This window comes from Osmerus mordax, chromosome 7 (genome assembly GCF_038355195.1).
Source record: "Osmerus mordax isolate fOsmMor3 chromosome 7, fOsmMor3.pri, whole genome shotgun sequence".
Taxonomy (NCBI): Eukaryota; Metazoa; Chordata; class Actinopteri; order Osmeriformes; family Osmeridae; genus Osmerus; species Osmerus mordax.
In genome coordinates, this window is record NC_090056.1 from 21,721,734 (window position 1) to 21,739,790 (window position 18,057).

Consider the following 18,057-nt stretch of genomic DNA (forward strand, 5'->3'; position numbering starts at 1 on the left):
GCACCTTAAGGAGCAGTGTAGAGTACTGTCTTGGCCGATGTTGTTTAGACATGAAAGGAACTTGCACATTAATACAATTTAGAGTTCATGTAATGAAGACAGTTATAATATTTCTGTACAACATGATGTTGCTATGACAATAACCACACATACTATCGCTATGACAGACGTACAGTTTTGCTATGACAACAGACAGGTCAGGGTCAGTACTGGGGTCAGAGTTCAGGGTCAGGGTAGCAACAGTAAGATATAGTCTTGCTAATACAACAGCTTGACAAAGTATTGCTATGACAACAGCCAGACCGTTGCAGTGTTGCTATGACAACAGACAGGTCAGGGTAGGATTCCTGGATGGAGTCCTGTTGACCAGGATGTGTGGTGGTTCTGAGCTGTGCTCCAGATAACAGCACCATCTCACCCCACAACCAGGACTGGTTTCTATAGCAACACCAGACAGAGGCGCGAGTGTTGGTGGATCCTCCCTGGCTCTGGCCCCTCCCTGGCTCCGCCCCCACCCGGCTCTGCCCCTCTACACGTGTTCAGGGACGGTCACCAGCGCCTCCTCTGCTTCTCGGTCCACGTCTACGTTCTGGAACACAGAAGGGGGCTCTGAGAGAGAGAGTATCTGAGAGTGTGTGGAGTGTGTGAGTTGTGTCAGAGACTGTGTGTTTGAGTGTGTGTGTCTGAAAGTGTGTGTACCTGCAGGCTGAGTATGGTAAAGTCTTGCAGTGTTTTGTTGGGGGCGGGACTTGACATTGGGTCATCACAGTCTAGGCTCTCCTGGGGACCAGAGGGGCGGGGCTTAAGTATTATCCACCTATAGGGTGTGCTCTGATTGTTCAGAATCAGGACTGGGCCCAGGCCACACCCTCATCTCTCTGAGCCAGCTGCTTCAGACTCACCTGGACTTGATCAGTGATTGGACATTGTGTGAGTGTGTATGAGTGTGTGTATGACTGTATGTATGTGTGTTGTGACAACCCTGGAGCCAGTAGCCAGGCTAGAAGGCTTCAGCAGCACTAGGAACCGTTGTACACGGCAGCTGCAGGGAGGGATGACAGGGTTCTACAGGAGCAGGTGAGAACCAGACTGACAGGACTGGTACAATCTTGTAACCCTCTGCTGTATTTACACAGATGTAACCTTGCTCCTCTGGATTTACACAGATGTAACCTTGCTCCTCTGGATTTACACAGATGTAACCTTGCTCTGCTGGATTTACGCAGATGTAACCTTGCTCTGCTGGATTTACACAGATGTAACCGGTGGAAAGGCTGGCGACTAACCTCCAGATTATCCCCTCGACTGAGGACGCATTTCATTTATGGTTTTTGCTTTATTTTTAAGTTGACTTTAGCAAATGCGCTTCTGGGGCCAGTTGCATAAACTTAGTTTAAGACCCTAACCGTAAGACTAGTCTTAGCCTTAGATTGTCATAAACTGTCAGGTTAGACTAGTCTTAGCCTTAGACTGTCTTAAACTGTCAGGTTAGAATTGTCTAAGCCTGTCTGTTGCATAAATAGTAAGACTGACAATTTTAGGTACAAAAGTTAGCCACCTCTCCCCCTGGCTATGCCTTGCAGTAAGGATTTAGTTGCTATGCCAACGATTTGTTAGTACGTCATTATCTTAGCATAATTTATTACAAAATGAATTAAGTTTGTTAATTTTAACTGCAGACATTTTTTACTGGGGTCTGCTTTTCCGCTAAAATGACGCTTAATGGTTGTCACTAATGTTTTTGGCGGCCTGTTTTAATTGTAGTTTTAGTCTAGTCTTTGTGTCAAGATGTCATTTTAGTTTTTATAGTTTTATTATTTTATTTTCATCTAGTTTAAGTCAATGAAAATTGTATTTTAGTCTCTTTTTAATCAAAACAGAAGTAGTCTAAGCAGTAATCTCGGGAGGCATGTTAATGCCAAAACCATTTGTTTAAATGTATGTATTGGTCTATAATAAGGTATTCAAAGTAATGTTGATGCCAAATTCAGTTCAGTGTGATTACTATGTGAATGACAAAACTAGCTACAGTATTTGGCCAACAAGGGATGCTTATTACACATGCAGTCAGTTAGGTAGGAACTAAGAACCCACTTTACACTCTCTCACAAACAAATACACACACACACGCTAGTCACACACGTTTGTCTCCGTCGGTTTCAGCTCCAGTGGCTAACGTTTAAAACTAACGTCTAAAGGCCGATATATGCTTCTGCGTTTTTCGAAAAACGGACACATGGGAACGCCCTCGTCTCCGTGGAACGCCCTCTACGGGCTCTCCGTCAGCCCTCGGAGAGCCCCGGAGAGCTCGACGTGCACCTCCTGAATTTTCTAACTATCCGTCGTAATTTCGGAGAGCGACGGAGAGCTACGGAGACCCCCTTGGCTGTGATTGGTCAGTATTAAGAACCAGGGGCGGGGGTGTCAGGGGCGGGGTTGCCGTGATAAACAGGACGAACAGAATCCTTTGACCGCCATTGCTGTAAGTTTTTACAATTCATATTTCAGCTAAACAGTACATGTAAATCAGCATCTGAATTAAAATGTGACGAGAAATGGGCAGTGTAGTTGCTGAAAATGTGCATATTTTATTGATGAAACGGCTAATTTGTAAATTTGCTCCGACTTCTCGATAACCTAGTTAAATAAACACTGGACGACGACTTACAAAAAAATTTGCGCCACCTACTCTTCTGGCGGAGAATTGTTTTCAGCACCCACAGCCTACGGAGAACCATAAAAGAAGTCTATCCGTCCGTATCAGTGCGCCCGCCCATCCGTAAACGGAGACGCAGAAGCATATTTCGGCCTTAAAGCTAACATTAAAATGAGACACATTAACCACAGCCTCATGAGTTGGCTAATAATAATAACGCGACTAAACGAGACTAAATAACGTATAACATTTCGTCTTGTTTTTATTTTGTAAACCACATTTCGTCTCGGTCAATATTGCATTATACATTTAATTATAGTCATCGTCACATGACCAGCATTTACGCGTCTCGTTTTCTTCATGTGGGGAATGTCCCTGTACTTACTGTAAGTCGCTCTGGATAAGAGCGTCTGCTAAATGACTAAATGTAAATGTAAAAATGTGATAAAGGTTCAATGACAACGATATTTAGTCATAATTTTTGTTGACGAAAACAACACTAGTTGTCACGGTGAGTTAGTGTGTGTGTGTGTGTATGCACGTGAGTTTGTTCATGATGACTCACCACCGGCCTATCTCTGTGTGTGTTGACAGCTTCAATGTTGAGGAAGAGAGATTCCACCTTACAACCTGAAGGAGAGAGAGGAGAGGATAGAGAGGATCAAGGTGGGAGAATGTTCTTAGTTGATAAATCTGTAAACTTATTAGTCATTTGCATATACCTGGGGAGTCATGTATAAAAGATTGCGCAGCTTTCATACCAGAAGATGGCGTACAGCCAAAACTTAAAAGTACCTACGCACAGAAATATTCACATGCATAAAACCGGTCGTACGCCAGGTCCTGCGCAACTTTCCTTTATAAATCGCAATCAACTTGAGATTGACCGCACGTGAACGAGCCACTGACCCCGCCTTGCCTCCTTCCAGAAATGAAGCAGATGGCCTATAAATGCGGCTCTGAGGTCATTTCTTTGTCTGAATTAAAATGGCTAAACACGCTAAAAATAAAAAAATTCACAGACTGTGAGATCAAGGTCCTAATAACAGAGGTGGAGGCGAGGAAATGTGTCCTGTTTGGCGGCCTGTCACCAGAGGTATTACCAACAAAAGAATGTCAGCGGAGTGGAACACTGTCACTAGGGCCGTAAATGCTGTGGGTTCGGAGAACCGGACCTGGCATAAATTAAGAAGAAATGGTCTCACAGAGACAATTGCATTTTCCCATGCCAATCTTGTAGTTGCACAGCGAGTATTTCATCTGTGGTAATTCTTGAGCATGCAATATTCACCATATACAGAGGGTGACATGCATTTCCTGAGTGATTTTGTTGTTCGTTTGACACCCTCAAGTTTAACAGAAGTTATTAAGTGGTGGCGGATTAAACAGTTAATAGCATTTCCCGTTCGGGTTTTGGCATTTTGATGTGAATCATCCACATCAATGATCAAACTTTTATTAGCGGAGGTAATTATGTTTTTTGAATAGTCAACGTCATAGACGTATGACAGTAACTGCAGTGGAAACTTGATTTTGTAATGTTTGGTGAGTTTCGGTAGCCTGGCTCTGCCCTCCTACTTACTTCCGCTCAATTTGGATTTTGCTTCTGTACTAGGTCTGGGATTTCAGTGCATCAGTCGGTTTTCAGAAACACATTTTTTGTAGGTCCAATCAGCGAACAGAGGGAGTGGCTGAGAACAATGACATTGATGTCGTGCGCTAGTTTGAGTTGTAGTTCAGTAATGGTGGCGGAGAATAACGCGAGCGAAGCTGGGAGTAAGGTGGCTGAGCGGTTAGGGAGTCGGGCTAGTAATCTGAAGGTTGCCAGTTCGATTCTCAGCCATGCCAAATGAAGTTGTGTCTTTGGGCAAGGCAATTCACCCTACTTGCTTCGGGGGGAATGTCCCTGTACTTACTGTAAGTCGCTCTGGATAAGAGCATCTGCTAAATTACTAAATGTAAATGTATTCTGCGGTTGTGGCAACGCTGCCAAATATCCATAAGTTAAAGCCAGAGAACAATCCTTGTTGAGTTTCTTTGGTGGTCATGATGTTATGGCCCTCCTCCCCACGGGGTTCGGGAAAAGGTTGATTTTCCAGCTACGGCAGCTAGCTACGTTACAATAGTGGTGAAGGAGTTGGCTAAGGCGAACGCTAGCGATTGGTTATGGCAGATCCGAGTGGCTCTGGGCAGATTCAATAGTTTGAAACTTCAACAGAGTACCCGCCTTCAAGGAAGTTAACGCTTGTCAATGTAGCGATCCCAGACCCTCTGTACAAATGAAATGTACGAGGGTCTGGTTAAGACCAGGCTAGAGTTTCGGCACATTTCAGTTAGAATTTGCCACGTTACAGAGCCAGACAAGACTTTGCGGACGGCCCACACATTCTCACGTCTGCTCAAAAGTTTTTGTGACGGCCCGCACATTCTCATGTCAAGTACATTTTTATACATCACACTGTGTGCGTGAAAACCAGGATGCGCAAGCTTTTCGTGCGTACGCAGAGTTTATACTTGAGGCCCCTGGAAACCAACATCTTAGGAATGCTTGGCTGGACCTGATGTTAGTTTCCTCCAGGATCACAATGACTCATATTGAGAGACTTGTTGCTCTTGTTGGTTAGTTGTAAAGGTTTCAAATTATTGTACTCGCTGTGAAATATTTTACTGTTGATGATTTCTACAGGTACACTATTGCACTCTTGTGGGGAGTTTCATGTTGTTCAATTGTAACTTGTTTAACTGCATTCTCTTATGGTTCTTCCCTTTGGCACTTATTTGGTTTTCCACAATGTATGCTTCATGTTTTGGCTGCTCGAAATGTTTGGGACTATCTCGTTGTTATGATCAGTGACCTATGCTCTTTTGTAAAGCTCTCTCTTGGAAGTCGCTTTGGATAAAAGCGTCTGCTAAATGAATAAATGTAATGTAAATGTAATTTGCTATGAGGAGAGAGATGAAGAGCAAAGAGATGGAGGTGAGGAGAGAAGGTGAGGGGGAGGGGAGGAGAGAAAGGGAGAGGAGGAGAAGGGGGAGGAGAGAAAGGGAGAGGAGGGGAGGAGAGAAGGTGAGGGGATGGGAGGAGAGGAGAGAAAGAGGGGAGGAGAGATGGAGGGAAGGGGGAGGAGAGAAAGAGGGGAGGAGGACCTCTCTTCTCCCTCAGAGGAGAGGAGGAGGAAATAAGAGAGGAGAGGAGGAGAGGAAAGAAGAGAGGAGAGGAGACTGACCGTAGGCCACTGGTGTGAGCTTCAGCACCGTGTGCAGGGGGCACTTGAGGTAGGGCAACTCATCTGTACAGGAAGAAGGGCAAGGTAGTTAGTGGCCATCTGAAATGCCATCTATAATCATGGAATAATACTGTATTAATAGTGTTAATTTGGAAGACACTTTTATCCAGTGGGATATACACGGGTGTTGAAGGTGCTCTGGGTTAGGGTTCACCCCCACTGGCCTGGCTGTCCACACCTGGGGCATTAGTTTTACCTGCTGTCTTGTCCAGGAAGTAGGCGAGCAGGCAGCGCATGACGGCCTGGTGACAGACGACAAGCACATTCTCCTGACGCTCCAGCTCCATGATGACCGGCTCCAGACGCTGGACCAGGTCCTCGTAGGACTGACACAAACACACACACGCACACCATATATACGCGCACACCATATATACACGCACACCATATATACACACACACCATGCAAAATAATTTACATATTTATATTTGATTTGTTACGTACATACAGAGACTACTGAGTCAGTTGGCTGAGCGGTGAGGGAGTCGGGCTAGTAATCCGAAGGTTGCCAGTTCGATTCGTATCAGATTCAAGACCCTGGTACTGACCTTCCGAGCAGTGAACGGGACTGCACCCGTCTACATCAAGTCTCTCCTGCAGCCTTACACCCCCACCCGTCACCTAAGGTCTTCTTCAGACAACCGCCTGGTGGTCCCACCGCTCAAGACCGCCCGGTCCCAACACAAGCTCTTCTCCTGTCTGGCCCCCCAGTGGTGGAAACAACTCCCCACCTCCATCAGAGACACTGACTGTCTCTCCACCTTCAAGAAAAGGCTCAAGACGCACTTGTTCCGGGAGTACAACGGTACTTAGGAACGGTTCGCTTGACCCGATGTTAGTTTCCTCAAGGATCACAATGACTCTTGCTTAGAGACTTGTTGCTCTTGTGGTTAGTGGTAACTGATTTAAATTTTTGTTCTCGCTGTGATATATTGTTTTATTACTGTTGCTTGCTTTTTTCCACAGGTACACTTGCACTTATAGCTGTTCATGTTGTTTAATTGTAACTTGTTTAACTACATGCTCTTATGGTTCTTCCCTTTGGCACTTACTTTGGTTGTTCACAATGTGTGCTTCATATTTTGGCTACTCGCGATGTTTTTTTGGCTATCTTGTTGTTATGATCAGTGACCTATGCATTTTGTAAAGCTCTCTCTTGGAAGTCGCTTTGGATAAAAGCGTCTGCTAAATGAATAAATGTAAATGTAGTATAGATAGTTCACATATTAAAATTTTAGGTATATGTTTATTGTATGCACCTTCCTGCCAAAGCAAATTCCTTGTCTGTGCAAACTTTCATGGCGAATAAATCCCATTCTGATTCTGATTCTAGAGTGGGGATGTGGGGGGAAACGAAACTGAGACCAAGAGCAGCACCTACTGGTCAGAAAATATTGCAACAGGAGAGAACCCATTCAAAGTGGCAGTGAAGCGTTTCTATTTTGATGGGCCTATTTACACAAACCGCTCATCCAAACAGCACGGCACGCCCTGAGCAGGACACCTTCCAAATTACAACTTCACATGATGCCCGGTTCTTGAGATTATTGAGTCACAAACACATGAACACACAGACATTCCTGGTATTATTATGTGTATTTGAAATAAGAACCCTGTATTCCCCTGTATTCCCTGATGTCTTAGTGATCACAGAGTCAGCTGTAGTCCAAAGCTAAAATAGAGCTAGCCACAATGCAAAATATTTTAGCAATGTGTGAGTCAACTTAAACATTACCAAACAAATGTATATAATTTTACCAGTGGCAGGGTGTTTACAATGTGAGTTGATGAGCTCAGGTCTTTGTGATCGGTTGTGACAGCAGAAATATTAGTAATTGTTTTGGGGGAATTTTGAATGAAAGCAGGGTTAGGGTTAGGTAACTAGTAGGTTAGGGTTAAGTAACCGTAGCCCGACTAAACCATAACTGTGGGCGTGACTGTAAGTAAAGTCATGGAACCCCCACAAGCACACATGCCCTAACCACATTCAATCATTTATTAACTATTATAAGTCCATCTAATGGCAATTACACTATGCATAAGCCACCTTATCTCAGTATCTGATTGCACTCATGCTGCTCATTCTTATTTTTATATATATTTTATTTTATATTTAAATTGTTTTATTCTTACATTTACATTACATTTAGTCATTTAGCAGACGCTCTTATCCAGAGCGACTTACAGTAAGTACAGGGACATTCCCCCGAGGCAAGTAGGGTGAAGTGCCTTGCCCAAGGACACAACGTCAGTCCGATAGCCCGATTCCCTCACCGCTCTGCCACCTGACACCTGACTCCATTCTTAGATTGTTTAGTTCTTAGAAATAGTTAAACTTTTGTACTTTTACTTAATTTAAGATTCGTATATGTTTAGTGTTTTGCACCTCCCTGCCACAGTAAATTCCGTGTATGTATAACATACATGGCAAATAAACCGAATTCTGATTCATACCCTAACCACATACCCTAACCCTAACCACATACCCTAACCATGCCCTACCTCTCCTTTAGGGTAGCGGTAGCGGTACTTGTTTTGGTCCCTCAGAGCGAACTCCTCAGGGTAGTGCTGCTGGATCTCTTTGTATGTCATCTCCTCACACACACCCTGGGGAACAACACACACACTGTCAGAACACACACTATCAGAATACACACACTCCCAGTCCAACAGATATGGTTGTACTCACAGCATCTATCTCGTTGAGGGCCTTCCACTGCTCGTACCCAACTCCCAGCCCCTCTGCTGTCTGGATGGTCCTGCGCATGTGGCTGGTCCACACCTTCAGGTCCCTGATACACTGGCCATGCATGTAGCTGCCCAACGCACTGGCAAACTGGGACACAAACACACACATGCACACGCATACCTTCAGGACCTGGATACAATATCCATGCATGTAGCTTCCCAACGCACTGGCAAACTGGGACACACACATCCACACACACACGCACCTTGCTCCCACGTGGCGACAGCCCTGAGTCGCCCCCGATGCGCCCCACCAGGTTAAGCTCGCTCTCGCCATGGCGACACAGGTAGATGGAGCGCGGCGTGACATGAATATTCATGAGGTAGTAGACGATGCGACTCTGGATGTGGTCCTGCACACGGTTCACCAGGTACCTACTGCCCACGTTAAATATCTTGATGTAGGACAGGTTCCTACACACACACAAACACACACGGTTCACCAGGTACCTACTGCCCACGTTAAATATCTTGATGTAGGACAGGTTCCTACACACACAAACACACACGGTTCACCAAGTACCTACTTCCCACGTTAAATATCTTGATGTAGGACAGGTTCCTACACACACAAACACACACGGTTCACCAGGTACCTACTGCCCACGTTAAATATCTTGATGTAGGACAGGTTCCTACACACACACACACACATGTGAGCATGTATGTGTGCCTGTATGTGTGTGAGAGAGCGTGTGTGTGTGAAAGCTCTACTGTCACCTGTCCTTGTTGTCGTCCAGAGGCACGTAGGTGACCTTGTAACACTCGATCCTCTTCAGGAAGTCGGCCACCGCCTCTTCCTGGTCACAGCCCACATAGTCTGGGCTGCTCAGCTTCACTTCCTGTAACAGCAACCTAGTTACCTTAGATAACCCTAACCTAGTTACCTCTCATATAAACCCAACCTAGTTACCTTTTATATAACCCTAACTTAGTTACCTATCATATAACTGCTAGGTACCTAGTTACCTGTCATATAGATATGAAAACACACCTGTCCTCTCACAATCACAGCACTACCATAGAAACACTTCTGACACATGGCAAAGCAGCACCGAGCACTATCATAGCAACACTTACAGCGCTACCATAGCAACACTCACAGAGCATCCATAGTAATACTCCAAGCATTACCATAGCAACATTCACTGAGCTACCATAACAACACTCGCAATGCTAACATAGCAACACTCACAGCACTAACATAGGAATACTCACTTTGATATTCTCAGCTATGATCTCTGGATCGTCACACAGAGACTCCACAAAGAATACCTGGAAAGGCAAAACACACAGCATGGGTTAGCAACACACACACACACACAGCCTGGGTTAGCAACACACACACACAGCCTGGGTTAGCAACACACACACACAGCCTGGGTTAGCAACACACACAGCATGGTTTAGCAACACACACACACACAGCCTGGGTTAGCAACACACACACACAGCCTGGGTTAGCAACACACACAGCCTGGGTTAGCAACACACACACACAGCATGGGTTAGCAACACACACACACAGCCTGGGTTAGCAACACACACACACAGCCTGGGTTAGCAACACACACACACAGCCTGGGTTAGCAACACACACACACAGTCTGGGTTAGCAACACACACAGCCTGGGTTAGCAACACACACACAGTCTGGGTTAGCAACACACACACAGCCTGGGTTAGCAACACACACACACACACACAGCCTGGGTTAGCAACACACACACACAGTCTGGGTTAGCAACACACACACACACACATCCTGGGTTAGCAAAACACACACACACAGCCTGGGTTAGCAACACACACACACAGCCTGGGTTAGCAACACACACAGCCTGGGTTAGCAACACACACACACAGTCTAGGTTAGCAACACACACACACAGCCTGGGTTAGCAACACACACAGCCTGGGTTAGCAACACACACAGCCTGGGTTAGCAACACACACACACAGTCTGGGTTAGCAACACACACACACAGCCTGGGTTAGCAACACACACAGCCTGGGTTAGCAACACACAAAGCCTGGGTTAGCAACACACACACACAGTCTAGGTTAGCAACACACACACACAGCCTGGGTTAGCAACACACACAGCCTGGGTTAGCAACACACACACAAAGCCTGGGTTAGCAACACACACACACAGTCTGGGTTAGCAACACACACACACACAGCCTGGGTTAACAACACACACACACAGCCTGGGTTAGCAACACACACACACAGTCTGGGTTAGCAACACACACACACACACAGCCTGGGTTAGCCACACACACCTTGTATCCGTTGTCCTTGGCGAAGCCGAGGATGACGTCTCTGCGTTCTGTGGTGGTGTTGGTGGCATCAAACACCTGGGAAGGGAGGATGAGGGAGGAGCCACAGTGATGCTAAAGGTCAAGGGGTCACCCTGACGGTGATGCTAAAGGTCAAGGGGTTACCCTGTCAAATATGCTAAAGGTCAAGGGGACACCCTGAAAATTATGCTAAAGGTCAAGGGGTCACCCCAGGGCTAGGCTAGACTCACCGCCACCTGGCCCTGCTTCAGGGTGAAGTAGGAACACACGTCCTTCAAGGCACTGATGGCACAGGCCCTGGGGGAGGGGGAAGCAGGGAGGAAGAGCAGGGAGGAGGGGGAAGGAGAGGATATGGGATGCAGAGGAGTAGGGAGAGACATAGATGGGGAGGGGAGGGAGAGACAGAGATGGGGAGGGGAGAGACAGAGATGGGGAGGGGAGGGAGAGACAGAGATGGGGAGGGGACGGAGAGACAAGGGATGAGTGAGAATAGACCAGCCTAACTGGTTCATACTCCAGTAAAACATTGAATATAAATGTTTAAAGGTCTCATGACATGACATTTTCACTTTAGGAGGTTATTTAACATTAATATGAGTTCCCCTAGCCTGCCTTTGGTCCCCCGGTGGCTAGAAATGTCGATAGGTGTAAACCAAGCCCAGGGTATTCTTCTCCGCCTTTGAGAAAATGAAAGCTCAAACGCTCGGTTTTGTTCTTGTTATGACGTCCTAATAGGGAAGGTTACCTCCCCTTTCTCTGATTTGCCCGCCCAGAGAATCTGGCACGCCCATGAGAAACTGAGCTACTATGACCGTACAAGTGCGATATCGGTTTTTCCTCGAGAGACATCATGGCTTGCAAACGAACAAAGCATTACAGTTGCTCAGTGTTTGGATGTACAAATGAACCAAAGTCTTTTTACAGGTCCTTCATCCGAACCTCTGAAGAACCAGTGGCTTATTTAAATTTTCTCTGGAAATGTGGCGATACAACTTCCCAAAGTTTTGTATGTCTGCGCCAAACATTTCAGCGACGACTGTTTCCTAAACTTGGGCCAATACAAAGTTGGCCTTGCCTACCGTCTGAAATTAAAGTCTGGATCAGTACCAACTCTCCTTGGTCCAGCTACAAACCTCGGACAAGTAAGTCAACTAACGCTATATCATTTTGTTGCTTTACTGTATATGGGTACCTAGCTTGTTACCCTTAGAATGTGGCTGTAACATTATTTCTGCAGCTAACAGCTAACAGCCCAGTGTTGCTAATGTAAAGGTAGATAGCATCAAGTATGTGTGTGAATACACACACTGTAACATCAGTGTTGTACCCTTCTTTGTTATTTGGATAACCACCATAATCCTGTTCTGGCGCGCGATATCCGCCTTTCCCCATTGAAATTACTATGAGTGTGCACCTGTGCAAACCAGGGTGATCAGATGAGACTAAACATGCTTAGCTTGTATCTTCTTGCACCTGGAATATATATACAAAGTAATAAATTGAGTACTAATTTGAGCTTGTTGTCTCTACACAGGCCAGCACACCCCCACCCTCCACCTTGCCCCGCCTCTCTCCTCCTCATAGCATTTAAAGCTACAGACACAGAAACGGCACATCCTGAGGAAAGCTCATTGTGTTACTGCTCGTAGTGGCTGTAATTCTGCACCAAGGCTGAATTTCGGGAAAGAGACTTCAGATACAGTATTAGGGGACCACTAAGGCCTATATAAAAGCCTCCAAAAACAGCATGTCATGGGTTAAGTAAAAAAACTGTCCGACTGGCTCATGCCCCATAAACACGCTGTTGGTCGTACTTGCGTATCTTCATGGCCTCCTGGTTGTCGGGTCTGAAGAACTCGTAGTTCTTGTAGGAGCGTGTGGCATCCCGGCGGTACTGGCCAACGTTGAACACTGTTACAGAAGTGACATCACAAGAAGCTGGTGTGGACTCCGATCCAGGGAGGTTGTACCATAACCTACATCTGGTGTTGAGCTAGCTAGCTCCTAGGTCCAACCTACCTCTTGTGTTTATCTAACCAGCTCCTAGGTCCAACCTACCTCTTGTGTTTATCTAACCAGCTCCTAGCTACAAGCTACCTCTTGTGTTAATGTAGCTAGCGCCTAGCTACAAGCTACCTCTTGTGTTTATCTAGCTAACTCCTAGCTACAAACTACCTCTGGTGTTTAGCTAGATAGCTTCTAGCTCCAAGTCACCTCTGGTGTTTAACAGGGCTGCCAACTCTCACGCATTGGCCGTGAGACACACGTATTTCAAGTTCACACGCTCTCACGCCACACCTTGTATTTCTCACGCTGAGAAGGCAACGCCAACCAAGTAGTCCTGCATTTAAGGGGGGGGGGGGGGGGTTGCTTTGTGTGCAGCCAAATTTTGGTTGGCCCCACCAAATCTCACTCCAATGTTTTTTGAAACGTTGGCAGCCCTGGTTTAGTTAGCTAGCTCCTAGCTACAAGCTACCTCTGGTGGGAACTCCTATCCAGTTGAGGTATCTGGTCAGCTTCTTGGAGATGTAGGTCTTCCCCCTGGCTGGCAGACCCACCATCACAATCATGGTAGGAGAGTTGGTGAACTGGGGCACTGAGGCTGAGGATCAAAACACATAACAGTGTGTAACACAGATCTCCTCTTCACACATCCAAGACCTGAAACCAGGAATCTGCTACAGACCATCCTGCTACAGACTCATCCTGCTACTGACCAACCTTCTACAGACCCAACCTGCTATAGGACCAACCTGCTAAAGGGCCAATCTACTATAGGGCCAACCTGCTAATGGGCCAATCTACTATAGGGCCAACCTGCTAATGTACCTCTTTCACCAGTCCAGAGCCCAGCCCTGCTCCCTCCTTCACCCCCCTGCTCACTCCTTCACCCCCCTGCTGTCTCCTTCACCCCCCTGCTGTCTCCTTCACCCCCCTGCTGTCTCCTTCACCCCCCTGCTGTCTCCTTCACCCCCCTGCTGACTCCTTCACCCCCCTGCTGTCTCCTTCACCCCCCTGCTGTCTCCTTCACCCCCCTGCTCACTCCTTCACCCCCCTGCTGTCTCCTTCACCCCCCTGCTCACTCCTTCACCCCCCTGCTCACTCCTTCACAAGACGATATCATAGTGGGATAGTTTTTACACAATACATGTCATTGCACACAGACACACACACAAGCACAAACATGCATTGTTTCAGTCACTCCCCTCCGGCAGAAGGCTGCGGTCTATCAGGACCAATACCTCACGCCACAAAAACAGTTTCTTCCCTTCCGCTGTTGGCCTCTTCAACAAGGCCAAGGGACCACACTGACTCAAATGACTTATTGCTTAAAACACTCTGCTTTTGCACTGCACCACAACATGGTATCTTGTACATTTGTATTTTTTGTAATATTTGTATTTTTGTATTTTTATATTGTAATTTACGGCAACTTATATTTATCCCACTTAGTACTGCTAGTTTATGCACCCTTAGTATAGTTAGTCCACATATTTAAATTTTAGGTATATGTTTATTGTATGCACCTTCCTGCCAAAGCAAATTCCTTGTCTGTGCAAACTTTCATGGCGAATAAATCCCTTTCTGATTCTGATTCTGATGCACACACATGACACACACGCACACACAGACTTTGCCCTAGGGGTGAATGGCCCTCAGGTCTTGCAGTAGGTCCACGTGGATTACACATTACACACACACCCCACATTACACACCCCACATTACATACTAGATGACACACACACCACATTAAATACACACAATTATATACACACACACTGAATACACGCACCTTCATCCAACATGCATCACACCTTCTTCAAATTCCAAATAACACATGCATGTGTGTGAGAGTGGTTGGTGTGTGTGTGTGTGTGTGTGTGAGTAGCTTTTGTGTGTGTGTGCATGTGTGTGAGAGTAGCTTGTGTGTGTGTGCATGTGTGTGAGAGTGGTTGGTGTGTGTGTGTGCGTACTCACAGCCCCTGCGTCGGGTCAGCTTACTGTTCACCCAGATCTTCTCTAGAGGGTTCTGGGTCAGTTTAGTCTGGTTCTGCCTTGATATCTGAGACATGTTTTCCCAATAACTGGGTGAGTGTATAAGTGTGTGTGACTGAGAGAAGAGGTGCAGAGAGATATCGAGAATGATAGATGTGTGTGTGTGTGTGTGGGAGAGAGAGAACAAGCGTGTGTGAATGTGTGAAAGTGAGAGAAAGTGAAGGAGTGACAGTGGCTTTATCAACACACACAGATCAAGGGAGGGCTTTATTGAAATCACAAGCTCCTGATTGGATAAGCCATCTGTCATTAATACATTTCAGCCTATAAAGTCCACAGGAAGGGGGGCTATGGATGTTCACCTACTAAACCTGGTGCCTCTTTGTATAGAGTTTGTAGTATAGCTTTTCTAGTAAAGAGTTTCTGGTAAATAGAGTTTCTAGTTTAGATATTATTGTATTGATTGTATTCTAGTCTTAAGGTTTTCCAGGTCTTCTCTGAGGGTTTATTTCTCTGGTGTTAAGACTGTGAGGAACTGTTGACCTGTTCACAGTAAACAGCTCAACAATAGAGTAGAGCTACACCATGACAGTAGAGCTACACAAGGACAGCAAAGCTACACCAGGACAGTAGAGCTACACCAGGACAGCAAAGATACACCAGGACAGTAGAGCTACACCAGGACAGTAGAGCAACACCACTAAAAGCTAGTCTCCTGCAGCCACACTACTGCTGGACGCCAACGTGAAATGGAAGTAGGGTTGGGTATTGTTTCAATTTGATTGATTCCGATTCTGGTTATCGAATCGGGTTCATCGAATCTTGATTCCGATTTGAAAGAAATTTGGAGAGAAAAAAATATACGAATGTTATTTTAGCTAGCTCTGATTCTGATGTGCAAATAGACACAGGAGAATATCCATTGATATTTCTGTAAAAAATGTCACACTTTCTGTATTTATTCAACAAATTTGTAGGCCTATTATCTTATCCTGTAGGCTACTATACACTATATAATGAAAAGCATCCAAAGTTGATATCAAATTATGAGATGGAAATAAATACAAGGGAGGGGGTAGCCTAACCTACAATTTCTGGGAAAATTGTTAAGTTTACTTGTGGGTCGCCCCATTTGTGCGTAGTGTCTGACCGTGCTGCTATCAAATACCAAATTAACGTGAACACTGCTGATACAGCTCTGCAGCTAGCTATCTAACCTACTATAGCAGTGGTTCTCAGCCCTGATTCAAATAAATGGTCTTACTAGGCTTCGGCATAGCTGGATAACGACCTATTCATTTGAATCAGGAGTGTTGGAGCAGGGAATTATCTAAAACATGCAGGACAGGGGGTCCATGAGGACCAGGGTTGAGAAGCAATGTACTATCAGAAACACTAAGCTAGCTAACTCCTACGTTCATCAAGACTCACTTGTTTTCTGACATCTTAGAAAGTCAAAGCTGGAGTTGCCAGAAGATTGTCTGTGGAGACAGCAACTCCAATCCTCAACAAGCAATTTAGCCTTTTTTGTGCCCCACTCTGCCATTTTTGTTTCGTTTTGTCAGGCGATCATTTAATAGAGACAGTAGGCCAGAAAAGTTTTGGCTTTATATTTGAGTTGTAAAGTCAGCCCATCAGCCTATAGCCATGTGAAAGGCTCAACTGGGGGATATCAAGCGACAGTGCGGAATAAACCTCTTGCAAATTTGTAATTTTATCTACGTAAAAATACCACCAAGGGATCGTAATACCCTTTGTAATAAAGTTAGGAACCGAAGTGAGGAATAAAGCATAAAATGTAACTTTGCTTTGATTTGGTTCTTTCTCTACCTTATCTCTCACTCTCTACATCCACTCCCTTTCTACCTCCTCTCCCCCTTGTGTGGTAATGTCATTGCACTGTGTGGTGTTGCAGCTCTGGGTGTACGTTGCCATGTCCTGTTCACAAGCCTCCCTCTGCTCTCGTACCATGCAGCACACTGCTAACGAAGACCAGGGTGGGAGGAAGGGAGAGGGAAGGCAGTAGAGACAGAGAGAGGGAGACAGAGAGAGAGAGCGAGACAGAGGGAGAGAGACAGAGGGAGAGAGACATAGGAAAGACAGTAGAGATGGAGACAGAGAGAGCGAGAAGACGGCAGAGATGAAAGCCTTTATTGAGAGACTGTGTTTTTATTCCGATTCTGCAGTTCTTATGGACAACGATAAGCGATAATCAGATATCATCAACAGCAGAATATGATGCCCACTCACAAACCAGGCTACACTACACATTCAATTCAAGCGAAGTCCATGTAATACACCTAGGCCGGTGTTGAGTGGACTGCTTGACAATCCCGACACGTTGAGCTTTAGCAGTTAGTTGCTCAACCAGTATCGTCTTGACAGTGTGTGTGTGTGTGTGTGTGTGTGTGTGTGTGTGTGTGTGTGTGTGTGTGTGTGTGTGACTCACCGTGGGGTCGCTGGAAGCGGGGTATCCTAGGCGCGCCCCCCGTCTCCTCAGTCATGTCTTGCGTAATCTCCGCCCAGTTCATATTCCGAATCTATTCTGGGCAGAACGCAGGTGGTGCTCAATGGTGAGTGAGTGTGCGCGTGTTTTTGTTTGTGTGATCGGCTCGCGGACGGTGCGGGCTGTTGTCGTCTACAGAGCAGAATGAATCCTGTCCTCCAAGCCTACCACATTGGTTGTTCACCGGATTCAGCCCCTAGATTCACCGGCCATGTAGATGTCATAATGGGCACAGGACGTATCCGCAGTTTACCCTTTTACTACCGATGTGTGAGCTCCCCTCATGTGGGTTTCATAAACCGGAAGATACATGGTGCGGACGGCCCCGCCTCCCACTCCTCCCAACACGCCCTCGAGACGCCTTCATACCGATGCTGGAGACTGTGTTCAAGTTTCAGGTTTAAGTTTCGTAACAGGTATTGGAATTCTTTGGTCCTGCTCCTCCCAGCCTAGCGGCCTGTCTAATCTCTAATCAATCTGTAAAACGGATTCCTAACCTATATGAACTGCTCTACTCATCGTCAATGTGAAACAATACAAACAATAAATAATATTAA

General features: G+C 45.9%; 1 protein-coding gene across 4 annotated transcripts; it reads right to left on the minus strand.

Moving 5' to 3' along the window:
- Positions 1-72: 72 nt before the first annotated feature.
- Positions 73-17,780, minus strand: si:dkey-96f10.1 (6-phosphofructo-2-kinase/fructose-2,6-bisphosphatase). 4 transcript variants are annotated; one of them, XM_067239758.1, is made up of 16 exons: positions 17,669-17,780; positions 17,444-17,534; positions 13,475-13,600; positions 12,813-12,909; positions 11,229-11,295; positions 10,981-11,055; positions 9,911-9,967; positions 9,413-9,534; positions 8,899-9,106; positions 8,634-8,780; positions 8,447-8,551; positions 6,140-6,269; positions 5,884-5,946; positions 3,222-3,286; positions 700-780; positions 73-589 (listed from the first exon to the last, which is right to left on the minus strand). In XM_067239758.1, the coding sequence occupies exons 2-16, from the start codon at positions 17,523-17,525 to the stop codon at positions 530-532; spliced, it is 1,485 nt and encodes a 494-aa protein (XP_067095859.1). In that variant the 5' UTR covers positions 17,526-17,534; positions 17,669-17,780; the 3' UTR covers positions 73-529. The 4 variants fall into 4 exon arrangements, with proteins under 4 accessions (XP_067095859.1, XP_067095858.1, XP_067095857.1 ...); XM_067239757.1 differs by having other exon boundaries at positions 17,444-17,780; XM_067239756.1 differs by lacking the exons at positions 17,444-17,534; positions 17,669-17,780 and adding an exon at positions 14,977-15,160.
- Between the last annotated feature and the right edge of the window lie 277 nt (positions 17,781-18,057).

Bases quoted from the DNA above. Each gene is read 5' to 3' on its own strand.
- si:dkey-96f10.1 (XM_067239756.1), bottom strand. From the start codon at position 15,070: ATGTCTCAGATATCAAGGCAGAACCAGACTAAACTGACCCAGAACCCT. The intron at 9,107-9,412 runs GTGACAGTAGAG...GTGTGTGTGTAG, and splicing joins CTGGACGACAACAAGGACAG to GAACCTGTCCTACATCAAGA. The intron at 3,287-5,883 runs GTCAGTCTCCTC...TCTCTCCTTCAG, and splicing joins GCTCACACCAGTGGCCTACG to GTTGTAAGGTGGAATCTCTC.